This window comes from Grampus griseus (genome assembly GCF_964374135.1).
Source record: "Grampus griseus genome assembly, chromosome: 9".
Lineage (NCBI taxonomy): Eukaryota > Metazoa > Chordata > Mammalia > Artiodactyla > Delphinidae > Grampus > Grampus griseus.
The window spans coordinates 96,116,936-96,143,054 of record NC_139003.1 but is presented as its reverse complement, the minus strand read 5'-3'; the positions used below and the strand labels follow the sequence as shown (position 1 = coordinate 96,143,054).

General features: G+C 51.7%; 1 protein-coding gene across 1 annotated transcript; it reads left to right on the top strand.

Annotated features, from left to right (window-relative positions):
- Positions 1 to 160: 160 nt before the first annotated feature.
- On the top strand, positions 161 to 24,121 carry NPC1L1 (NPC1 like intracellular cholesterol transporter 1; the record flags this gene model as incomplete). Its single annotated transcript, XM_082662277.1, has 19 exons — positions 161 to 214; positions 1,208 to 2,733; positions 5,043 to 5,143; positions 5,501 to 5,673; positions 5,909 to 6,037; positions 6,447 to 6,629; positions 7,750 to 7,864; positions 7,992 to 8,119; positions 8,563 to 8,700; positions 8,952 to 9,041; positions 17,810 to 18,000; positions 18,164 to 18,288; positions 18,882 to 19,008; positions 19,173 to 19,228; positions 20,350 to 20,500; positions 20,710 to 20,941; positions 21,100 to 21,213; positions 21,291 to 21,453; positions 23,313 to 24,121. The coding sequence occupies 19 exons, from the start codon at positions 161 to 163 to the stop codon at positions 23,510 to 23,512; spliced, it is 3,996 nt and encodes a 1,331-aa protein (XP_082518403.1). The 3' UTR covers positions 23,513 to 24,121.
- Positions 24,122 to 26,119: the final 1,998 nt, after the last annotated feature.

Below are 26,119 nucleotides of genomic sequence, written 5' to 3'. Positions count from 1 at the left end.
AATCGGGTGACACTGTCCCGGGTGGGAAGCTGCCTCGTAGGCCGTCCCCAGTTTTAGTATATGTACGGCCGCAGTGAGCTCTGTGTGTTGCCAGGAGCCAGCCCTTGGCTGTCCCCAAGTCCTGGCCTCACTTACCCTCTGACCCCTTCCCAGTGCCAGGATGGTGGAGGTCGGCCTGAAGGGCTGGCTGCTCTGGGCTCTGCTCCTGAAGTCGGTGAGTCCCAGGCCCTATGTCCACCCCGGGCAGGGGGCTGCTTGGCAACAGTGAGAGAGGGCCTGGGGTCTGGGGAGGGGGCAGTTTCTAAACAGATGAGGGATCCCAGGCTCCCCAGAGGACGGGTGCAGGTCGAGGGCCCTGAGCTGCTCAAGTCTTCAGGTCGTGGGGTTAGATGGACACAAGCGTTGAGCAGGGGGTAGCTGGACTGGGTGTGACTGAGTGCCTCCCATTCCTGGTCCTCTGTGGGTGTCCTGGCCTAAGACGGTTGGTGGAAGGTTAAAGGAGGAGCCAGTCCCGGGGTGCTGACGGCATGGGTTCAGGGGGAGAATCACCTAATGAGGATTTAGCATCTAGGTTTGGGAGGAGGTCTTGCCTCGCAAGTTTCTTGCTCATTTGCACGCCTGGGAAGGTGGGTGAAGGCTTTCAGCCCCCAGCAGGTAAGGGCAGGGGAAGCTCTGCTCAGAATCTCCAAGAGGGGCCCTGGCTGCAGCTTGGGCACGGTGGCAGCCGCCAGCAATGGCAATGGTGCCCCAGGTGCACAGGGCCTGCATCCACACGGCCCCTTGGAGCAGCCCTCCGCCTGTCCAGGGGTCATCGTTTCTCAGCAGGACCACACAGTGGCTTCCAGGGGTCCCCTGGGTGACCCCGTTCTCACTACTGTCCCCTTACCCTCCGGAGTGACCTTGCTAAGGCAGATGTGCCAGGTCACCTCTCTCTCCAGTGACCCTGTCGCTCAGGGTGGAGGCCTGGCTGTTCCCATCCGCTCACCACCCTCAGACCCCACTGGGAGCCCCACGTGCTGCTTCGGCGCCCCACCTCCTCCAGCACTCCCCCAGGATCCCTGGCGTCCTGGACCTGCCTGGCGTCCACCCCTCACCTGCCCTGCTCTGCTTCCTTCTCCATGCCTGTCCTGGCTGCCCGCTGCCCCATCAGCTACCCGGAGGTGCTGGCCGGCGCTGGGGCTCGGGGTGATGCTGCCCTGTTCCACAGGCCCAGAGCGAGCTGTACACGCCCATACACCGGCCCGGATACTGCGCCTTCTACGACGAGTGCGGGAAGAACCCGGAGCTGTCTGGAAGCCTGGCTTCACTGACCAACGTGTCCTGCCTGGACAACACGCCTGCTCGCCACGTCACGGGTGACCACCTGACCCTCCTGCAGAGCATCTGTCCCCGCCTCTACACCGGCCCCAACACCACCTACGCCTGCTGCTCCCCGAAACAGCTGGTGGCCCTGGACGTGAGCCTGAGGGTCACCAAGGCCCTCCTCACCCGCTGCCCTGCCTGCTCTGACAACTTCGTGAGCCTGCATTGTCACAACACCTGCAGCTCCAACCAGAGCCTCTTCATCAACGTGACCCGAGTGGCCGGGCAGGGGGGCAGCCAGCCCCGGGCGGTGGTGGCCTATGAGGCCTACTACCAGCGCAGCTTCGCCGAGCGGACCTACGACTCCTGCAGCCGGGTGCGCATCCCTGCGGCCGCCACGTTGGTGGTGGGCTCCATGTGCGGTGTCTACGGCTCTGCCCTCTGCAATGCCCAGCGCTGGCTCAATTTCCAGGGGGACACAGGGAACGGCCTGGCACCCCTGGACATCACCTTTCACCTGTGGGAGCCTAGCCAGGCCGAGGGCAGCGTGATGCAACCTCTGAACGGTGAGGTCGTGCCCTGCAACCGGTCCCTGGGCTACGGCGCGTCGGCCTGCTCCTGCCAGGACTGCACTGCTTCCTGCCCCGTCATCGCCCGGCCCCCAGCCCTGGACCCCACCTTCTACCTGGGCCGCATGGTAGGGAGCCTGGCCCTCATCCTCATCCTCGGCTCTCTCTTCGTCTCGCTCACCGCCTTCCTCCTGTGGTCCCGCCTGGCCAAGCGGGGCCAACGCAAGACGCGCAGCCCCGAGGCGAGCATCGGCCTCGCCCACCGGCTCAGCCTCTCCACCCACACCGTCCTCAGCCAGTGCTTCCAGTGCTGGGGCACGTGGGTGGCCTCGTGGCCAGTGACCATCCTGGTGGTGTCCACTGTTGTGGTGGTGCCCATGGCAGGGGGCCTGGCTTTTCTAGAACTGACCACAGACCCCGTGGAGCTGTGGTCAGCCCCCAGCAGCCAAGCCCGAAGTGAGAAGGCATTCCACGACAAGCATTTTGGCCCCTTCTTCCGAACCAACCAGGTGATCTTGACGGCACCTGGCCGGCCCCGCTACAGGTATGACTCCCTGCTGCTGGGGCCCAAGAACTTCAGTGGGATCCTGTCCTCTGACCTGCTGCTGGAGGTGCTGGAGCTGCAGGAGAGGCTGCGGCGCCTGCAGGTGTGGTCGCCAGAGGAGCAGCGAAACGTCTCCCTGCAGGACACCTGCTACGCCCCCCTCAACCCGCACAACGCCAGTCTCTCCGACTGCAGCGTCAACAGCCTCCTGCAGTATTTCCAGAACAACCGCACGCGCTTGCTGCTCACGGCCAACCAGACGCTGTCGGGGCAGACCTCCCAGGTGGACTGGAAGGACCACTTTCTCTACTGCGCCAAGTGAGTGCTCGCGGGCGTGGCTGCCGGGGTCGGCGTGGGCCCCCTGGAGCCCAGGCCAGGTACACAGCCCAAACTGAGGGGCCCCGTGTGGCTCTGGGTCTCGGTCGCAGGGGCGGTGACGTGCCATTTCTCTCCGTGCTCCCTCTCGGACCCGCACGCCCTAAGCGGGGTGCGTGCTCACTGTAGCTGGTTTGCACCCGACCATCAGAGCCTCCACGCGGTCTTTCTGCAGCACTCCTGACATAGGGCCCATCCTTGCATGTTCTTGGTCTAAGGGTCGCAGAGCAATCCGAGGGCCCTGCTCATGGGTGTGCTTCGTTATTTTCCTTTCTGCTTTTGTGCTGGGCCTGGATGCACGCCAGCAGGGCCATGGGTAGCCCGTGAGGTGCCCCGGGCCAGGGCAGGGGCCGGGGCTGGTTTTAGGTCCTGCTCGCCTGGGCCGGGTACCCTTGTGCAGGCTGCAGCTACACCCCTTCACGCTGTTCGGGGTTTTGTCCCCGGCTGTGTCCACTTTGCCGTGGTGCAAACAGGAGGCCAGTGAAGGCGCTGGGCCTTGGGACCAAGAGCGAAGGTCTGAGAGCTACCAAGCCTGGAGGGGAGCAGGTAGGTGGGCAGGCAGCCGCTGAGGCTCTCTGGGGTTGGAATGGGCAGAGGTCCTCAAAAGCCTGGTCTCAGGGTCCCTTCACGCTCTGACAAAAGACCGAGGACTCCAGAGAGCTTGGGTTTGGATAGAGGTTATATCTGCTGACATTTACCACGTGAGAAAGTAGAACGGAGAAATGATGAAATATTTCTTAATTCTTTAAAAAATAATAATAGGCCCATTACATGCTGCCACAAATAACATATTTTTATGAAAAATAATGGTACTTTCTGTACCAAAAATATCCGGAGTGATAAGAGTAGCATTGTTCTGCATCTTTGCAAATCTCGTTAGGGTCTTGCTTAGCAGAAGATGCTGGATGGATCCTGGCATCTGGTTCTGCGTTTGGCCTGTTGGTTGAAGCTCAGCGAGAATGCTTGCCCACACACTCGTGTAGCCAGAGGAGGGAGGAGTGTTGTAATAGCCTTTCCAGAGAATTGTGGATTTGCTCTGATACGTCACCAAAGCTCAGCAAGTGATCTTTGTTTTTCTTTTTTGCGTTGGGTCTTAGTTGCAGCATGTGGGCTTCTCTCTAGTTGAGGCGCGTGGGCTTAGTTGTCCCTTGGCACGTGGGATCTTAGTTCTCTGACCAGGGATCAAGCCCGCGTCCCCTGCATTGGAAGGAGGATTCTTAACCACTGGACCACCAGGGAAGTCCCCAAGTGATCTTTTCTTAAATGTTAGCGGCAGTATGGAAACTAGAGCCATGTCCGTGAACTGTCTGTACTCCACAGACTCGAGATCGAAAAAGGGTAAAAATTGCAAACAGCATCTTAGTGTTATTATGGAAATAGTTTTGACCTTGCAGACCCCTGAAAGGGTCTCCAGGGCTCCCGAGGCCCCCATGCCACCCTGAGAACCTCTGGATTGGACAGGGGAGCCAGGGCTCCCACCCTTCAGGTGAGCCAAGTTTGGGCTGCTTCCCAGAGTCTGTGCTTCAGCCCCAGGGCTGGCCCTCAGAACAGGCAGGTCAGGGAGGACGCTCTGACCCCAGGTTTCCAGTCCTCGAGTTGGCTTTACTTTGGTTTTGGATGCTCACAACAATTCTTGGGTGGCCCGATTATCCCCATTTCAGAGACATGGAAACTGAGGCTCAGAGGGGTATGGTGAGCTGCTCAAGGTCACACAGCAACCAGCACTCCCAGCCAGCTGGTGACTGACGGACGCACTTGCTCACAATGAGCGCTTCGTCCACGCACGTGTGATGTGTTCGCAGAAAGGGCTCAGTGGAGGGCATGGAGACCTGCCCAAGGTTGCAGGGCTGGTACGCTGTCCAAGGAAGGAAGGAGTTCCCACCTCTGGGCCTGGAGGCTTCTGGGCTGGCGGAGGAGGAGGCTAAGGGCAGCGTGAGGCCTGCGTGGCTCTGTTGGTGGTTAGGACCCGGGGGGCTTGTGTGCCAGACTCCGGCCCCCACCCCAGGGGAGCGTGTGTGACGCTCACCCACCCGCCGCATCCGGGAGGACATGATGGCGGAGCCGGGAGGGTGAGGCTGGGATGAGGGGAGAGAGAGCTTGAGGCCCCGCTCAGGGAGCTCCAGTTCACTCTGGATTGGGCCCAGAAATGTTCTGACCACAGGGTCAGGCGATGGCGCTGCGGGTCCGGGGTGGGGCACCCGGGCCACGGAGATGGAAGTGGGATCAGGAAAGGTGCGTTCCTCTCCCTGCAGCGCCCCCCTCACCTACAAAGATGGCACGGCCCTGGCCCTGAGCTGCATGGCTGACTACGGGGCGCCCGTCTTCCCTTTCCTCGCCGTGGGGGGCTACAAAGGTAAGCTGGGTGGCCCCCAGAAGGACAGTGAGGGGACATACGGGGCAGGAGTCAAGGGCAGAAGGATGGGAGTGGCAAAGGGCTTCCTGCTGCCTGGGGGCGGCTGCAGACCCGCCCATCCTCTGTGCTTCCTCTGCCACCCCGTTCATTTTCTCCCAGCCCTGCCCAGGTTCTCTGGTTCTGTGCCTGGGCCCATAGACTTTGCCTTTGGCTGAAAGAGGGAAGTGGGGTGTAGTCATTCGACAATGACTTGGATGAGGAGGGGAGGGGGAGGGGGAGGGGAAACAGCGGTGCGGCTGGGGTCGGGGAGGAAAGCAGAGGTGCGCTTGGAGGGTAGCTGAGCATTTCTCCTTCCAGGGAAGGACTATTCTGAGGCGGAGGCCCTGATCATGACCTTCCCCCTCAACAATTACCCTCCTGGGGACCCCCGCCTGGCCCAGGCTAAGCTCTGGGAGGGGGCCTTCTTGGAGGAGATGCGAGCCTTCCAGCGTCGGACGGCTGGTGTGTTCCAGGTCACATTCATGGCGGAGGTAGGGTCCCCTGGCTTTGGGGAGGACAGTTCAAGTGGCTCTGGGTGGGGTCCTGTGTCCCCATCATGTCCTCGCCCCTCCTGAGTGACCTTTAGCTAGCGTCTGCCTGCCCAGGAGGATGGGGTGATGCGACAGCTGTTCTCGCAGCCTTGCCGGGGCTCACGGTGGCTCACGCACACAGTGCCCGCTGGCCGAGCCCTTGGGTCAGTGGGGCTGGTCGGGTGTGCGTCCACAGCGCTCCCTGGAGGATGAGATCAACAGCACAACAGCCGAGGACCTGCCCATCTTCGCTGTCAGCTACCTCGTCATCTTCTTGTACATCTCCCTGGCCCTGGGCAGCTACTCCAGCTGGCGCCGAGTACTGGTGAGAAGCGAGGGGAGCAGCGAGGGTGGGGATGGCCCATCGGGGTGCTTAGAACCTTTCCAACCTGCTTTCCAGAGCACTTCAAAACAGCAGAGTGGACACACCCAGAGTGGCTCCCCCAAAGGGTGGAGCTTCTTGAGGTGTTCTGTTTCAAAAGTTTTCATTCTGCTCCCTGACAATACCCCACCCCCAACTTGTGCAAATGTAAAGCTAATATTTACATTGTCTTACAATGCATGCTTGAGGAAGAAGTGGCGGGCTCACAGGGCCTGCCCTTGGGAGGATGGCTCTGCGGAGCAGCCAAAACACAGAAGCATGGAGCAAGCCTGCCCTCTGCCCTCCTCTAACTCGGGTTGGGGGCACATCGGGCAGCCCCGCAGCCAGGAGGCTGAGCCTGATCCCATTGCAGGTGGACTCCAAGGCCACGCTGGGCCTGGGCGGGGTGGCTGTGGTGCTGGGAGCAGTCATGGCTTCCATGGGCTTCTTATCCTACCTGGGTGTCCCCTCCTCACTGGTGATCCTGCAAGTGGTACCATTCCTGGTGCTCGCCGTGGGGGCCGACAACATCTTCATCTTCGTTCTCGAGTACCAGGTAAGGGGGCAGGAGTTCTGCATACCCCCAGCTGCCCCTACATGCCCAGGTGCAGCCCTGTGTGGGTTTGCTGGGCTTCTTACGGCCTCTTCCTAAGCGCTGATGTCCATGTGTACGATTCCTGTAGAAAACAGTGCTTTACGTTTATTTATCTTTCACATAAATGTACTCATACCATTTGTGTCACCTGAACTTGCTCTCTGTCAGCCCCACATACTGTCTGGTAAGAGTGTCACACAGCACGTATGTTATTGAGCCCAAGCTCATACTGCTCGCTGCATGACAAGCCAATAAATCGAGAGACGAGATGTTGAGGCAAGGAATAGTGACTTTATTCGGACAGCCAGCAGACTGAGAAGGTGGTGGACTAGTGTCCCAAAGAACCATCTTACCCGAGTTAGAATTTAGGCTTCTTTTATACTAAAAGGGGAGGGGGTGTGGCTTGTTGTTACAAACTTTTTGGTGCCAGGAATCCTTTGTTCTTGCAGCTGTCCATGTAGGTCTGGTCACAATGTTCCTATAAACCTCCAACAAGACACATGTTAGACTCTGCTCTGCAACTTTTTTTATCTCTGTGTGAATGGAAAAGTGTTCTACCTTTAAAGGTCAGAGCCTTGAGAATGGGCCATCATGTATATTTCAGGCCATAGGCAACATTCTTGAACAAAAGATTCAGAGCCAGCATGACTAAGCACAGGCAACACAGCACAAAGGTTAGAGATCCAATATGGAGTCAGGTTTGTTCTTCTCTGTCCCACACACAGCCACCTGTGTCTTTGTGCTACTAGGTAGCATTCCATGGAAGGACAAGTCAGGGTCCGTTTAGCCTCTCCTGTTAGTGAACATTCAGGGTTCCACGATGGGTCAGAGCAAGGATGATCCCTAGACGTGCCATGCATTTCTCTGGGCCAGACCCTGAGAAGTGGAAGATGTGGCCGAGCACAGTGTTGGCAGGGTCTGCTCGCACTGGGGAGGGTGGGGCCATTTCCTCAGGCCTGGCTGGGTCTCCAGGCGATGGCCGTGCCCGGGGGAGCGGGTGGCACGCGCCAGCTCCCTGCTGGCCTGCGAGGGACAGAGCCCTTGGCTGGATCTTGACCGTGTCCCTGCCATCCCCACACAGAGACTGCCACGGAGGCCTGGGGAGGGACGGGAGGCCCACATCGGCCGAGCCCTGGGCAGAGTGGCCCCCAGCATGCTGCTCTGCAGCCTCTCCGAGGCCATCTGCTTCTTCCTAGGTGAGCCGGGGCAGCCCGTCCCCACCAGGTACGGGGAGTTCTTGGAGGCTGGCAGCCTCCTTTCCCTTTGTACCGTCTGAGCGGGTGCCGGGCCCTGAGATTCAACCCTGGTCCCCTCCCCCACCAGGAGCTCTGACCCCCATGCCAGCTGTGCGGACCTTTGCCCTGACCTCCGGCTTTGCGTTGCTTCTCGACTTCCTGCTGCAGATGTCAGCCTTCGTGGCCCTGCTCTCCCTTGACAGCAGAAGGCAGGAGGTAGGGGAGGTGGAGAGAGCCAGGGACCCCCATCTTGGCTGGGGCTGGGGTGGCTTTACTGTGTAGAAGTAAAGCCTCAGAGTGTGGCATTGAGCGCGGCAACAGAGCGCTGGACTATTTGGGCCACATAGTCCCCAACGTCCCAAAGCAACCTCGTTTTGGTAATTTGGGGGAATATGATCAAACCTCCTAAAGTACAAGAGGTCATGACATAAAATATAAATGAGACTGACAGGGAGGGAGTTCCTGTTTCCGTGATGGTGCAAAATTCAAAGGTGTTTTATCAAGGTAGAAAATAGAGATAAAGGCAACGCACAGTGGCATGTCCCCACTGGGTGGTGCTGGCACGGGCCACCTGTGGAAGGTGGCTCTCCCACCTCATGGGAGGGAGGTGGTCCCTGGGGTCTGTTTTGGGGCCACCTTGAGCGCCTGCCTCCTTCCAGGCCTCCCGGCTGGACGTCTGCTGCTGCAAGAGCGCCCAGGAGCTGCCCCCGCCTAGCCAGGACGAGGGGCTACTGCTCCGATGCTTCCGCAAGTTCTACGTCCCGTTCCTGCTGCACCGGTTCACCCGTGTGGTCGTGGTGAGTGGGGACAGAGGGGAAGCTGGGGGGGCCTCGCACCACCCGGGGACAGGGGTCTGCTCAGCCTGGACCCTCGCCTCGCCCGTCATCTTTGGAGGGGTGTCGAGCTTGCCCAGGTCCAGGTGCTGAAGCAAGAGGGAGGCTGAGATTCAAGCCTGCCCAACTCCAGAATGTTCCCCACGAGACCCCGCCCAGACCCAGCCTGGGGAGCTGCTGGGCAGGAGGCCTTCACACAGCGCTTCCCCCCGCAGCTGCTGCTCTTCCTGGCCATGTTTGGAGCAAGTCTCTATTTCATGTGCTACGTCAAAGTGGGGCTGGACCAGGAGCTGGCCCTGCCCAAGGTGAGCGGGCCCTGGGGCCACCCATGGGTGCCCTCCCTCCCCTGCCCTCGGCCCCCAGGGACGTGGGGAGGGTCAGCAGCACACAACTGGTGGGGCGGCATGGAGCAGGGGCGTGGTAGGAGTGTGGGACCGCTCGTCACGTGGAGCTGGGAAGAGAAGCCACGTCATGGATGGAAAACGCAGGAGCTCAGCGCCAGCCCCAGGCCCCGAGAGAGAGACGACCAGGCACCCGAGGGGCTGGCCATGGGAGCCGCTCGAGATGATTGTCAGGGCAGGCTCGCTGAGCACCTGCCTTCTGCTGGGCACGCCACATCCTCAGACCTGGGCTCTGCAGCAGCCCATGTCACTGTACCGTCCTCTGAAAGACAGTGAGGGTCGGGGGCTTCTTCCTAGGTGAGCCGGGGCAGCCCCTCCCCACCAGGTACTAGGAGTTCTTGGAGGCTGGCAGCAGAGTGGAAGGAAAGACCTCTGTGGCTTGAGGGTCCTGGGCAGAGGAGAGATCAAGGGGCATCTGAGCATGAGTGGGATTTGCAGAGGAAGGCAGCAAGGGTGACGGCACGGACCCGTGGGAGGCTGGGGCTCACCCAGGTGCATTTCCTGGGTGTGGGAGTGACTGGGTGTGGGGAGGAGTGGCGGTAGAGCCCGAGAGCGGGAGGCCGGGGCTCGGGGGTGGGGAAGGGTGCTGACTGCCAGGCTGGGGCCAGCAAGCACACATCGGAGAGGCTCGTCTGGACGTGCAACCAGAGGTGGTGTGGGCTGGTGGCTGGGGGAGAGCAAGTCTGCGTGCCTGCGCTCCAGGGGAGGCAGAGCGTCATGAGGGCTCGGACACCCAGGGCCACCCTGGGCAGGGTGATGGGAGTCCAGTTGCTGGCAGGAGCCCTGGGATGAGTAGTCTGGGTAGCCATCTGCAGGTGGTGCTGGCCTTGGAAGCAAGATGAGGTGGGAGGAGAGCTGACAGCCAGGACGGCACCTTCGAGCCACCATAGGGAGGAAGAGGAGGCAGCAAAGCCAGCAAGGGTGCAGAATGACCCTGCCACCCATGGTGGCCCTGGGGGCTGCTCACAGGGCCGAAGAGAAGAGGGTCCCCAGTGCCCCCAGGACGGGCATCAGGGACCTGGTGGGCAGAGCCGATGAGCGAGAAGGAAGGTGGTGATGGGCTGCCAGACCCAGCTGAGGTTTTGTTTATGCCCTTTGTTTATTTTTCTTTGGGGGAGATTTGTTTGTTTTTTATGAGGTTATAAAACTTATTTCTCTCCATTTTTTTCTTCTGGTAAAATATACGTAACATGAAATTTGCCATTTTAACCATTTTAAAGTGGCGTTAAGTACGTTCACATTGTTATGCAACATTCACCACCATCCATCTCCACGGCCCTTTCAGCCTGCAAAACTGAACCTCTGTCCCTATTAAACACTGACTCCCCATCCCCTCCCCCCAGCCGCTGGCACCCACCATCCTACCCTCTGTCTCTGAAGTTGACTAATCTAGGCACCTCATGTAAGTGGAATCATACGCTATTTGTCCTTTTGTGATGGGCTTCGTTCACTTAGCATAATGTCCTCAAGGTTCAGCTATGTTGTAACACGTGTTAGAATTTCCTTCCTTTTTAAGGCTGGAGAATATTCATATGTATACGAATGCATATACCTCACAGTTTCCTTAAGCATTTTTCTGTTGATGGATATGGGTTGCTTCCACGTTTTAGCTATTGTGAAATAATGCTGCTATGAACACGGGTTTACAAGTATCCCTTTGAGACCCTGCTGTCAATTATTTTGGGTGTATACCCAGAAATGGAATTGCTAAATCGTATGGCAATTCTAGTTTTTAGTTTTCTGAGGAAGCTCCATACCGTTTGCCATAGCAGCAGCTGTACCATTTTACATTCCTACCAACAACGCACAGGGTTCCAATTTCTCCACATCCTCACCGACACTTGTTTTCTGGGTTTTTTTGGTTTGTTTGTTTGTTTCCTTTTTGATAATAGCCATCCTAATGGGTGTGAGGTGATATCTCATTGTGGCTTTGATTCGCATTTCCCTAACAATTAGTGATGTTAAGCATGTACTTACTGTCCATTTGTATAGCTTCTTTGGAGAAATGTCTAGTTTTGAATTGGATTGGATTTTGTTGTTGAGTTCTAAGAGTTCTCTAGGTATCTTGGATAATCAATCCCTTATCAGATATGTGATTTGTGAATATTTCCTTCATTTCTGTTGGTTGCTTTTTTACTCTATTGGTAGTGTACTTTGAGGCACCAAAGATTTTAATTTTCATAAAGTCTAATTTGTCTATTTTTCTGTCCGTTAACTGTGCCTTTAGTGTCATATTCAAGAATAAATCTTTGCCAGGAGTTCCCTAATGGTCTAGTGGTTAGGACTCTGGGCTTTTGCTGCCAGGGCCCGGGTTCAGTCCCTGGCTGGGGAACTGAGATCCCGCAAGCCTTGTGGCATGGCCAAAAACAACAACAACAACAACAACAAACCAATAAATCATTGCCAAATCCAATGTACTGAAGTTTTCCCCCTGTTTTATTCCGAGTTTTGTAGTTTTACCTCGTAAATTTAGATCCATTTTGGGTTGATTTATATATATATTTATGTATATTTTTGAAGGTCCAACTTCATTCTTTTGCATGTAGATATCCAGTTTCCCCAGCACCATTTGTTGGTGGGAATGGTCTTGGCTCCCTTGTCAAAAATCATTTGACCATATATGTGAGGGTTTAATTCTAGGCTTTCTGTTCTATTCCATTGGTCTATGTGTCTGTCTTTGTGCCAGTACCACACTGTTTTTTTTGTTTTTTTTGTTTTTTTGCGGTACACGGGCCTCTCACTGTTGTGGCCTCTCCCGTTGTGGAGCACAGGCTCTGGACGCGCAGGCTCAGCGGCCATGGCTCACGGGCCTAGCCGCTCCGCGGCATGTGGGATCTTCCCGGACCGGGGCACGAACCCGTGTCTGCTGCATCGGCAGGCAGACTCTCAACCACTGTGCCACCAGGGAAGCCCCAAAATTTCACTTTTTTTTTTTTTTTTTTGCAGTCACACTGTTTTGATTATTGTATCTTTGTGGTAAATTTTGAAATCAGGAAATATGAGTCATTCAACTTTGTTCTTCTTTGCCAAGATTATTTAATATTTGGGGTCCCTTGAGATTCCAGTATGAATTTTAGGATGGAGTTTTGTATTTATGCCAAAAAATCATTGGGATTTTGAGAGGGATTTCATTGAATCTATAGGTTGCTTTGGGTACTATTGACATCTTAACAATATTAAATATTCCAGCTCATGAATATTGGATGTCTTTCAATTTCTGTCTTCTTTAATTTCTTTCAGCAATGTTTTTTAGTTTTCAGTGTATAAGTCTTTCACCTCCTCGGTGAAGTTAATTCCTAAGTATTTTATGGTGCTATAGTAAATGGAATTGTTTTCTTAATTTCCTTTTTGGATTACTCATTGCTCACGTATAGAAATACAACTGATTTTTGTGTGTTAATTTTGTAACCTACAATTCTGCTGAATTTATTAGTTCTAACGGGTTTTATCTGGTGGATCTTTAAAGTTTTATATATGTATATAAGATCATGTATTTTATGAACAGAGATAATTTTACTTGCTTTCCAGTTTAGATGCCTTTAATTTCTTTTCCTTGCCTAACTGCTCTGACTACAACTTCCAGTATTATGTTGAATAGAAGTGGTGAAAGCAGGCATCCTTATCTTGTTCTCAATCTTAGAGGAAATTCTTTCAGTTTTTCACCACTGAGTATGATATTAGCTGTGGGATTTTCATATCTATGGCTTTTATCATGTTGAGGAACTCTGCTGTACTCCTGCTTTTCTGAGTTTTTTTTTTTCATAAAAGGATGTGGAATTCTTTTTTTTTTGTCCACGCTGCACGGCTTGCAGGATATTAGTTCCTCAACCAGGGGTCGAACCCGGGCCACAGCAGTGAAAGGGCTGAGTCCTAACCACTGGACTGCCAGGGAATTCCTAGGGTGTGGAATTTTGTCAAAAGTTTTTCTGCATCAGTTGAGATGATCATGTGATTTTCTCTTCATTCTCTTAATGTGGTGTATTACATTGACTGATTTTCATGTGTTGAACCACTCTTGAATTCTGAGATAAATCCCATTTGGTCACAGTGTATAACCCTTTTAAAATATTGTTGAACTCAATTTGCTAGTATTTTGTTGAGGATTTTTTTTCATCAATATTCATAAGGGATATTTGTCTGTAGTCTTTCTTTTCATGTAGTGTCTTTGTCTGGCTTTGGTATTAGGGCAATGCTGGCCTTATAGAATGAGCTAAAGGTGTTTCCTCCTCTTCAATTATTTGGAAGAGTTTGAGGAGTATTGGTGTTAATTCTTCTTAAAATGTTTGGTAGAATTCACCAGTGAAGTCATCAGGTACAGGGCTTTTCTATGTTGAGTTGATTTTTGAAAATGGATTCAAACTCCTTACTAGTTATGGGTCTATTCAGATTTTCTATTTCTTCTTTTCACAGTGTTGGTAGGCTCTGTGTTTCTCGGAATTTGTCCATTTCATCTAGGTTATCCAATTTGTTTGCATACAATTGGTCATAGTACTTACTTACAATTCCTTTTATTTCTGTAGAATCAGTAGTTGTGTCCCCACTTTCAATTCAGATTTAGTAATTTGAGTCTTTTCTTTTTTTCTTAGTCGACGTAAGTAAATCTTTGTTGCTTTTGTTAAACTTTTTGAAGAACCAATTCTTGGTTTCATTGATTGTCTATATTGTTTTCCTGTTCTCTATTTTATTTATCTCTGCTCCAATCTTTATTATTTCTTTTGTCTTGGCAGCTTTGTGTTTAGTCATTTTTTTTTCTGTTTCTATAAGTTGTATAGTTAGGATGATGACTTGAGATCTTTCTTCTTTTTTACTGTGAGCATTTATAGCTATAAATTTCCTCCTTAGCACTACTTTCACTGCATCCCATAAGTGTTGGCATGTTATGTTTTCATTTTCATTCATCTGTAAATTTCTAATTTCCTTTCTGATTTGTTCTTTGACCCACTGGTTGTTTAAGAGTGTGATGTATAATTTCTACAAGTTTGTGAATTTTTCAGTTTTCCTTCTGTTGTTGATTTCTAACTTCATGTAGTCGTGGTCTGAGAATATACATAATATGATAACTATCTTTTTAAATGTTGAGATCTAATATGTGGCCAAACACATGGTTTATCCTGGAGAATGTTCCATGTGTATTTGAGAGGAATATGTATTTTGTTGTTGTTGGGGAGAGTTTCTGCATATGTCTGTTAGATTTAGTTGGTTTATTGTGTTGTTCGAGCCCTCTATTTCCTTAATTGTCTTCTGTCTGTGTGTCCTACCATTATTGACACTGGAGTATTGAACTCTCCTACTATTATTGTAGAACTTTCTATTTCTCCCTTCATTTCTATCAAGTTTTGCTTCATAGATTTTGATGGTCATTCATTAGGTGTATAACTGTTTATACACACTTACTCTTGCTTTGTTGAATCTTTTATTAATATATAATGTTCTTTTTTGTCTTTCGTAACCTTTTTATTTAAAGTCTATTTTACGTGGTAGTAGGATAGCCACCTCTCCTTTGGCTACTATTTGCATGGAATATCTTTTTTCTATACTTTCACTTTCAACCTGTGGGCAACTTTGGATATCAAGTGAGTCTCTTATAGACATCATGTAGTCGGATCATGTTTTCCTTATCCATTCTGTTAACCTCTGACTTCTTTCTGGAGAGAGTCGTCTATTTACATGTAAAGTAAGTACTGATAAGGAAAGACTTACTTATGTCATTGAGCTATTTGTTTTCTATATACCTTATAGCTTTTTTGTCTCTCATTTCCTGCATTACTATCTTCTTTTTGTTTAGTTGATAGTGAAATGCTTAAATTCCTTTCCCATTTCCTTTTGTGTATATTCCATGGCTATTTTCTTTGTGGTTACCAGGGAGATTACATTAAATATCCTAAAATTTGTTGAATGTATCCTAGTTTAACATGAATTACATAGAAAAAATCTGTTCCTATACAGTTCCTTTCCATTTCCTTTTAGTCATTGCTATCACAAAATTACATCTTTATGTACTGTGTATCCAAAAATGCAGACTAATCATTTTTTATATATTAGTCTCTTAAGTTATGTAGAAATAAAAAAATGGAGTTACAAACCAAAGTTACAATAAAACTAGCTTTTATAATTTTCGATGTATTTACCTTTACCAGTGATCCTCATTTCTTTATATGGCTTTGAGTTATACCCTAGCATCCTTTCATTTCAACTTGAAAGACTCCTTTTAGTGCTTCTTGCAGGACAGGTCTTGTGGCAACAAACTCCTTCTGCACTTGTTTATCTGGTAATGTCTTAATCTTCCCCTCATTTCTGAAGTACGGTTTTGCCAGAAGTAGGATTCTTGGTTGACAGTTTTTTCCCCTTAAGTACTTTGAGTATACAAACCCACCACCTTCTGGCCTTCAAGTTTTCTAATAAGAACTGTGCTTATAATCTTATTTGGGATCCTTTGTATATGATAAGCTTCTTCTCTTTTGTTGCTTTCAAAATTCACTTTTTGTCTTTATCTTTCAACAGCTGAATTGTAATGTGCCTTGGTGTGGGTCTCTTTGAGTTTATCCTACTTGGAGTTTGTTAAGCTTCTTGGATGTTTATATTCATATCTTTCATCAGATTTATGAAATTTTGGCTGTTATTTCTTCAAATAATCTTTCTTCCTCTTTCTTTCTCTCTCTTCTCTTTCTGGGATTCCCATGATGCGTATGTTGGTCTGCTTGATGATGTCCCACAGTTTCATTTTTCTTTATTCTTTTTTCTTTCTCTTCTTCACTTGGTAATTTCAATTGTCCTATCTTCATGTTTGGTAATTCTTCTTCTGACTGCTCAAATATGCTTTTGAATCCCTATAGTGAATTGTTTATTTAATTATTGTACTTTTCAGCCCCAGAATTTCTTTTTGGTTCTCTTTTATGTTTTCTCTTTATTGATCATTCCATTTTGTTCATACATCGTTTTCTTGACTTTGTCCATATGTTATTTTAGCTCTTTGAGCATCTCTAAGATCGTTGTTTTAAAGTCTCTGTCTAATAAATCCATTGTCTGGTCTTTCTTAGGGATGGTGTCTGTTGATTAATTTTTGTTCCTAGGTATGGGCCATATCTCTCTGAGTCTTTGTATGTTTTATGATTTTCGTTGTTGTTGTTGAAAAATGGACATTTGAGAGTCCACAGTAACTCTAGAGATCAGATTCTCTTCCTTCCCCAGGGTTTGCTTATTTATTTATTTATTTTTATAAATTTATTTATTTGTTTTTATTTTTGGCTGTGTTGGGTCTTTGTTGCTGTGCGTGGGCTTTCTCTAGTTGCAGTGAGCGGGGGCTACTCTTCATTGCGGTGCGCGGGCTTCTTACTGTCATGGCTTCTCTTGTTGCAGAACACGGGCTCTAGGTGCATGGGCTTCAGTAGTTGTGGCACGCGGGCTCTAGAGTGCAGGCTCAGTAGTTGTGGCACATGGGCTTAGTTGCTCTGCAGCATGTGGGATCCTCCTGGGCCAGGGTCAAACCCATATCCCCTGCATTGGCAGGCGGATTCTCCACCACTGCGCCATCAGGGAAGCCCTATTTATTTATTTTTAAAAACTTAATTGTTACTGATGTCTCTGTCATGGAGATCAGCCTGAGATGTAAAGTTAAAGTCTTTCCAGATCTTTTCTGAGCCTTCACCTTTCCCTGGGCATGAGCAGTGACTGTTTAAATTCCCCTGTATTTGTGGTTGATTTTGAGTGTCATGTTTCTTGAACGTCTGGCTCTCAAAAGGAGAAAAAGGGAGATATGAAGGGGAAAAACAATAAATCAAGCACTTGCTCTCTAAATATCTTGGAAGTAACTTCAGCTTGAGGTGAAGGTTTTAATGGTGCCTGACTCTGTGTCTGCTCTACGGATATCAGAAGCAGCAATGAGTAATCAGAACACATATCCTTGATATTTAAGAGATGGGCCTTATAGCCTACCCTGGATCCTGCAAGCTGTGTGCAAACTGTTCCTGGAATGTGTGCATGGCTGCCTGCTTCAGGCTGGGAGGATAAAGGATGAGTAGCCAGTACCATGCTAAGAACCATCCAAGCCTTTCTCTGGAAGCTTCAAGCCCTCAATCGACCCCAGAATTCCAGAATAGTTACATCAGACAGATTCTGCCAGTGCAGTTGGAGTCTAGGTGGGGAGGTGGAATCCTGGTTCTTCCTATTCCAACATCATCCCTGATGTCACTTTGAGGTTTTACGTTATAGGAGAAGGGAACAGGCCATGCAGATGCCTGGCACATGGCCTTGAGGGTGTGCACATGGGTGTTTACATGTGCGTGTCTGTGCAGTCTGTGGTCACTTGTTAGACCTGTGGCTGTACCAAACCGGAGATGATAAGAAGGGGTAAAATTATGTGTATATGTTTGTGTGTGTGTCAGAGTGTGTTCATGCAGGCTGGCATGTGATGCTCTGTGCATGTACCTCCATGAGTGTGTTCTGTGCGTGTACCTGTAATTATACCTGGATGTGTGTGCCTTGGAGTGTGTACCTCCATGGGCACACCTCTGACCATGTACATCTGTAATGGAACCGTATGTGTGACTCTGTGAGCACGTATCTCTGTACCCCTGTGAGCATGCACCTCTGTGTGTGTACCTCTTGAGCATTTGCTGGAGTGAGGCTCTTGGGGTGTGTCTGGCCCTGGCCTCACTGACTGTCCTCTGTTCCAGGACTCGTACCTGCTTGACTATTTCCTCTTTCTGAACCGCTACTTTGAGGTGGGGGTCCCAGTCTACTTTGTAACCACTGGGGGCTACAACTTCTCCAGTGAGGCAGGTTTGAATGCCATCTGCTCCAGCGCAGGCTGCAACAACTTCTCCTTAACCCAGAAGATCCAGTACGCCGCCGAGTTCCCTGATGAGTGAGTGCCCCAGCCCACCCCTGTCTGTCCCCCTACCCTGCTCTGCTGCCCACCTGCTGCCATGTGCCTGGGGAGGCCCAGAGTGAAGGTTGGACCGTAGGAAGGACCCGCCGCAGCCTGCCTGTGTGGTCCTGTCCCCTGAGCTCCTGTCCCCAACCCTCAGGTCTTACCTGGCCATCCCTGCCTCCTCCTGGGTGGACGACTTCATTGACTGGCTGTCCTCACCTTCCTGCTGCCGCCTTTATGTCTTTGGCCCCAATAAAGATGAGTTCTGCCCCTCGACTGTCAGTGAGTATGGGGCCTCTGGGGGCTCAGGGCCCACTACATCTTGGGGAAACTGAGGCTAGAAAACGGAGAGGACCGGTGGAGGATCTCTTAGCCCCTCCCGCTCTTCGGCAGGGTCAGTCGGGGCGGGGGGGTCCCGTCTTGGTGCACAGGTGTGGGGGACTGCACCCGTATGTGTGGACGCCCAGCTGGCCCACCAGGCAATCACCCCCTCATGCCCCTGCTGAGTTGTGCCCACACCCGCTGGGCAGGCTGCTGCTCACATGCCGAGGGAGTCGAGTGAGAGCTGGGGTCGGCACGTGGCCCTACCCTGGAGCAGCTGCGCTTGTAGGCGGGGCGGGGAGGCCCCGTGGTGGCTGCTTCTCTGTCCCAAACTTCTCTTCCTCACTTGCTCATAGGTACCAGCTGTTTCCATAACTGAGAGGGGAACTCCTCCCATAGTTAGAGACAAATGCAAATATCTCCAGAAGTACCCATGCCTGTTGCGGCAGTGGCAGTGCGTGGGGATCATGATGGGAAAGGACCACAAGGTGGGCAGTGGGGGCGATGACTGGTCTTGTGGGTGCCGCCACCTGGAGCCTCTGCTCTCTCTGCAGACTCCCTGGCCTGCTTGAAGAACTGCATGAGACACACAGCAGGGTCTGTCCGGCCATCAGTGGAGCAGTTCCACAAGTATCTTCCCTGGTTCCTGAAAGATGAGCCCAACATCAAATGTCCCAAAGGGTAGGCTGGGGTGGCGGGTCCACCAGGGAGGACAGCTGTGTGGGCGCCCAAGGCAGGGGCACAGAGGGGCAGGAGGCAGTGTGGGTTCTCTGGGAGTGGCCATAGGCCAGGCACACGGAGGGGGCCCGATCCTTGGCTAACCTGCTCTGGTCTTCTCCCTGCAGCGGCCTGGCAGCGTACAGCACCTCCGTGAATTTGGGCCCAGATGGGCAGGTCTTAGGTAAGCACGGCCTCGACTGGAGGGGAAGACCAGAGTCAGCTGCTCCAGGGGCCCCACGAGTCCCAGGGAACAGCTCCATCTCGAACCTTCTCTCCTTCCTCCTTATGGGGGACTTCTAACTGCCCTGGCCCTATCTTCAGAGGTCACGTTGCCCAGCTCCACATCCTCAGACTTTACCCCATTTCTGCCCTGCTTCCTTCTCCCCACCCCCAAATCCAAGGTCAGTGTGACGTTCATGGACTTTTCAGTGGCTGATGCCACACCCGGGAGCCACCCACATCCTCTTCTCTCAGGCACAAGTCACACCCAGATGTGGGCAGTGGGCAGCTGGTTAAATGAATGACTATTGACTTACCCAGTGGGTGCCCTGATGCACAGCTCTGTTAAGTCAGCTGTTTCCATTTTTCTGACTCCCTTTCTGGTCCTTTCCTATAGGAATATGTACATTGGAAAAGTAATTAAATGAATTTTAAAAATCCAATGCATGTTTTGAAACCATACAGAGCAGCGTTTGGGTTCATCTGGGAGATCCCTTCTTTTTTTTTTCTTTTCTTAATTTAATTTTATTTTTGGCTGCGTTGGGTCTTCGTTGCTGCGCACGGGCTTTCTCTAGTTGTGGTGAGAGGGGGGTACTCTTCCTTGCGGTGCTTGGGCTTCTCGTTGCAGTGGCTTCTTTTGTTGTGGAGCACAGGCTCTAGGCACGTGGGCTTCAGTAGCTGTGGTGCATGGACTCAGTAGTTGTGGCTCATAGGCTCTAGAGTGCAGGCTCAGTAGTTGTGGCACACGGGCTTAGCTGCTCTGCGGCATGTGGGATCTTCCTGGACCAGGGCTGTAACCCATGTCCTCTGCATTGGCAGACGGATTCTTAACCACTGCGCCACCAGGAAGTCCTGGGAGATCTCTGCAAGCTCTGTCCTTCAGAGGCAGGGCTGGGACTTGAGTCTTGCACGGCAGTAGGACCAGCTGCAGAGTTTGCAGGACTGGGGCCAAACCAACATGCTGGGCCCTTTGCTCAAAATGTATTAAGAATTCCCAAATGGTGGCGGCAGAGCCCTGAACCCAGCCGGGCGCTATCCCTTGGGGGTTCTGAGGGCACCTGGCACAGGCTCTGACCTTTGCAGCCTCGCGGTTCATGGCCTACCACAAGCCGCTGAAGAACTCTCAGGATTACACGGAGGCTCTGCGGGCAGCTCGGGCGCTGGCAGCCAACATCACCGCCGACCTGCGGAAGGTGCCGGGCACCGACCCAGACTTCGAGGTCTTCCCTTACACGTGAGTCCCTGGGCACTGGGATGCAGGGAGGTGGGCCCGGGTGAGGGTGCTGGGCTGGTGAGGGCGGCTGCTGGGTGGGGATGGGCTGCAGCAGGGAGGCTCGGGCTGCACCTGGGCCCGGGCCCCCCGACACCCTCCCCTAGCTGCATGCTCATCCTGAAGTGGGCGTGGGAAGCCATGGAGTGGTGACTGTGCCCTGCGACCCGCAGGATCACCAACGTGTTCTATGAGCAGTACCTGACCGTGGTCCCTGAGGGGCTCTTCATGCTCACCGTCTGCCTGCTGCCCACCTTCGCTGTCTGCTGCTTCCTGCTGGGCATGGACATCTGCTCCGGCCTCCTCAACCTGTTCTCCATCATCATGATCCTGGTGGACACTGTGGGCTTCATGACCCTGTGGGATATCAGCTACAATGCTGTGTCCCTCATCAACCTGGTCACGGTAACCTGCTGGCCGAAGGGGCGGGGCTCCAGGGCAGGAGGGGTGCTGGCCTCATAGGACGACCCCAGCTCTTTCTAGAGTCTAGGTGCTGCCCGCTGGTCTGGGTGGAGACCCCTGCCCCCGCCCTTTTGTGGCTGAAGCCCCCTCTCTCCCCACAGGCGGTGGGCATCTCTGTGGAGTTCGTGTCCCATATCACCCGCTCCTTTGCCATCAGCACCAAGCCCACGCGGCTTGAGAGGGCCAAGGAGGCCACCATCTCCATGGGCAGCGCGGTGAGTGGATGGGCTGCCTCACCTAGCCCTCGGCCGGCTGCCCCGTGCCCAGCCTGACGCCCACCTGTGACCCCCAGGTGTTCGCAGGAGTGGCCATGACCAACCTGCCCGGCATCCTCGTCCTGGGCCTGGCCAAGGCGCAGCTCATCCAGATCTTCTTCTTCCGCCTCAACCTCCTCATCACTGTGCTGGGCCTGCTGCATGGCCTGGTCTTCCTGCCGGTCGTCCTCAGCTACCTGGGTGAGCGCCTGGGCTCCTCTGACACTGCCAGGCCCCTCCCTCATGACTCCAGGCCACAGGCAAAATGCCACGAACACACACAGCCCTGCTTACTCGGGACAGTCACTGCCCAGATTGTGAGCACACAGTTCCTCCTGGCTTGGAAAAACTGGGGTCTTTCACTTAACATGTGAAAACATCTTTTTTTTTTTTTTTGTCAGATGTGTGTTTCAAACACTTTCAGTGGCCGTATGGTCTGTGCTGTGTGCTGTTGAACTTTTGATCGTGACTTTCAGCAGGAAATATATTTTCACACTGAGAGGTGATGTGTACAGGCACGGACACGGACAGGCAGAGTAGAACAAGCATTTCACAAAATGACACTGCCGGAGAAGCCTTGGATATTTTCTGTTCTAGTCTATCATTGATTTTTAAAAAAATGCTGGTGTTATCTGCGAAATTGATTTCATGACTCACTCATGGGTGACTCCTTGCAGTCGAAAAACATATCCTCTCCTATGGATCAGCCACAATCCATTTAACCAGCTCCCAGCTGCTGGACATTAGACTATTTCTGACTTCCCATGTTATTGCCAATGCCGCGATGACCATCCTTGTGGCTGAATCTTTGACCTCATCCTCCAATATTTCCTGGAGAAAGTCCGGTCTGTGAATGTTGATTATTCATGCCAATGGTTAACGCCCTCCAGCACGTTTTATCATTTAAACTCCTATCAGCAACACGTGCATTTCTGTTTCCTCATTGTTGAGCACAGTCATTTACACACCCCGTCCCCCAAAAGAGATTTTTTTTTTGGTCGCGCTGGGCAGCTTGCGGGACCTTCGTTCCCGAACAGGGATTGAACCCGTGCTCTCGGCAGTGAAAGCACGGAGTCTTGACCGCTGGAGCACCAGGGAATTCCACCGCCCCACACCCACAGAGATTTAAACTGGGCCCGCAGGATAAAGCGTCCCCCCTGTTACGGTGGGCAAGCTGAGAGCAGTTCAATGCTGCACCATTCCCTGACACCCGGAATAATAACAATGGTAATTTTAGAGAAAACATTTACAGAAGGGTGTGTTTGTGCTCTAATATATGTGCACTAATCGTCTTATCACCTCTGGAGGTAGGTGATGTTTTCATCCCCATTTCACCGATGAGGAAACTGAGACTCCCACCCCAGTCACGGAGCTGGTCACACGCAGTGTATCTGGAGGCCACACAGCTCCAGCACCCCTACCTAAGGCACCAGCATCTTGTAGAAACTTCCTGACCCCCTTTGGAAGAGGAGAGTGTATTGGGGATGGTGGGTGGCGAGGAGGACAGCCCCAGGGGTCACCCAGTTGGGGAGCTACAGGTCCCACAGGTCGTGGCCACCCCTTGGAGATTCCGAGTGGCCGGGAGTGAGGAAGGAGCTCGCAGGTCCTGCCCCCTCAGAGTGGCCTGGGATCTTGACAGAGAGGCGAGTGGCAGGCGCAGAGACCCCCGGGCCCCTCCCTGACCTGATTCTGACAACAGGGTGAGGAACGGCTTCTCTCGGCAAGGAGCGCTTGCACAGGGTGTCCATGAAGAGAGGAGGGGGTGGCAGTCACAGGCCATGGGTGTCTGGGGGCTTCCCCTGCAAGATCCCCGGATGGCAGGGGTCTGCACTGGAAGGCAGGTGGGCCAGGGGCTGGGTGCAGATGGCGGCTGAAACGGCTACTGGCACTTAGGTGTAGGGTGGAGCGAGGGCTGGGGCGAGGGGCAGTGGTGGAGGTGGAGGGCTTCGGGCTTAGCTCTCGCTCTCGGGAACTTCCTTTTTAGGCCACAGCAAACGCCTGCGCCCCGCATCCAGCACACGCTTCCCTGACCGTGGTCCTCTGTACCTATCCCTCTGCAGGGCCTGATGTCAACCCAGGTCTGGTGCAGCTGCAGAAGCAGGAGGAGGAGGTGACTGCAGCCAAGGCGGCCTCCTGGTCAAAGCGCCCTGCCCCGACGAGCACGGCCAACAGTGTCCATGTCAACTACGGCTTTGAATGTCCTGACAAGAGCGAGGGTGGCCTGGGTAGCTCTCCGCCTCACAATAGGCAGAAGCTCTGATGGAGCCGGAGCCCCTGTCCAAGCTCATCGGCCCTGACCTGAGGGGCCATGAGGGCTCCTCTGTGGGGGTCCCTTGACCCATCCCCGCCCTCAGGGCCTGGGAGAGGCTGTCCCCACAGGAGTGCCCGTGACAGGTCACCCTCTGGCCATGAGGTCTCACCCACAGGGACACACGATTGTGATGGAGGTGGCGCGCGATGGCGTGGGTGTGATCTGGTCCTGACCCACCTCTTGAATTTGACGTGTGTCCTCCTCATGCAAGTTTTAAAACTTTAGTTCTGTGTATGTAAACATATAATATTATTGCACATTTAAAAGTTTTCCTTAATCGATATACTTGACCTATCCTTTTGCAATGAGGTGGTTTTTTTTTGCACGCAACATACATTGTTTTGATTTATTCATGTTGATACGTGGAGATCTAGTCCAATCATTTGAACTGCGACACAGCATTCCATTGTGTGAACGAACACGGTGTTTTTATCTATTGCCCAGCTAGTGGGCAATCACATTGTCCCCAATTATTTTTCTGCTATAAGTCCACAGTCACTTTTGTGGAATTCAGAGCTCCCAAAGCTCTGAAAACCTACTGTGTTTGTCTCTTTTTCTCCTGTAAGTTTGGGACAAACTCATTTGGTGGCAAAAACTGATCAGACAAGATGTATCTATTTATACTTTATAAATAGGATACTTACACTGTTCAACCAACTTGTTGTGAATAGTCATATGTTTCAGTGCATTAATGAGTTTGATTTCGTGTTGCTGCCCCAGATCCTCCTGGGGTCTAATAGCTAATGTACTGTAAGCATCAAATTACCTTTCTAAAAAATGTTCTAAATCCTGAAATTCAGCTCACCTATGGGATTTCAGGTATGGAACCATGGACCTTTGTGATGAGTACGTGCTTACACATCTCCTGTCTATGTGTGGGGAGCTACCATCGCTGTAGCACTGAACGGCATACAGTCAAATGCCTCCCAGAGAGGTTGCCCTGTTCACACCAGCAGTGGATGAGGGTGCCTCTCTCCCTGCACCAATACCAACAAAACGCTCCACTTACTTTTGAGAGGCAGGAGGGTACGATTATGGGTGATTATCCCTTTTTTAAAAACACTTTTTTAAAAGAAGACTTTTAAATTTTAGAATAGTTTTACAGAAAAATTACAAAGATAGTACAGAGAGTTTCTGTATGCCCCCCACCCAGTTTACCCTGCTAACATATTACATTAGTATAATACACTTGTCAGTGTACAATTAATGAACCAGTACTGATAATTACTACTAACTAAAGCCCATACTTTGTTTAGATTTCTGTAGCTTTTATCTAGTGTCCATTTTCTGGGCCAGGATCCCATCCAGGACACCACATAATACTCAGATGTTATGTCTACTTAGGCTCCTCTGGGCTGTGACAGTTTGTCAGACTCTCCTTTTCTTTGTTTTTGATGACCCGGACAGTTGAAGACTGGTCAGGCATTTTATAGAATGTCCTTCAAATGGGGTTTGTCTGGTGTTTCTCCTGATTAAACTAGGGTGATGGGCTTTTGGGAGGGAGACCACAGAGGCAGAGCACCGTTCTCAGCATATCGTGCCAAGGGTGCCTGCAGTCGCCACCACTCATCGCTATGATGCTGACTCTGACCACCTGGCTGAGGTTGCAACGGCCAGGCGTCTTCCCTGTACAGTTATCTTGCACCTGTTTCCACGCTGTGCTCTTTGGACGGAAGTCGCTATGCACAGCCCACACTTAAGGAGGGGGGAGTTATGTTCCACTTCCTGGCAGGTGGGGTGTTTACATAACTTACTCGGAACTCTTCTGAACAGGAAAATTGTCTATTCCTCTCCATTTATTTATTTATTCGGTATGATATCTATATCAGTATGGACTCACGGATACTCATTTTGTACTTTGGGTTCTAATATACTACTTTATTTGAGGCTCAAATTGTTCCACGTTTGGCCATTGGGAGCTCTTTCAATTGGCTCCTGGGTCCCTTTGGCATACTCCCGTCACTGTGGAATTTTTTCCCCTTTTTGAGCACTTCCTTACTTTCTGGCATTATAAGATGATCCAGGCTCAACTTGTATATTTCTGCCCCAGTCCTAGAGTCAGTCGTTTCTCCCAGGAGTTCTAGCCCTTCTATTGGAGATGGGATTAGAAACCAGGATCTGGGTGTTCAGTGTGTGCGTTGCTGCTGGGGCATTGTTGCTTCTGGGTCCTCTCAGCTGAGAGAGCAAGGAAACGTGTGTACACTGACCCATGTATGTACACATTTCTATAAATATTGCTATATGTAGCCATCTGTATCTATATTAAGCTAAACAGAGTTTATGCTGATGCCTCCACCTCTAACCCATAACCACGCGAATCATTCTAGACTGCTCTCTTGCTTATCTGTAGCTTCCCATGCCAATAGTGAGAAGCCCGGCTGTACCACCCTCACCGTTTACATAATTGTTCATTTCCTCTGTACATATGTAGTAGTCTCAGAAATGATAACTCATATCCCTGTGGAAAACCACCTTAGAATGAAGTGTCTACTATGTACAGTTCCTTTAGCCTTTAGTCTTCCAGACACCATTCATTTCCAAAGTTACTTAGGTCAG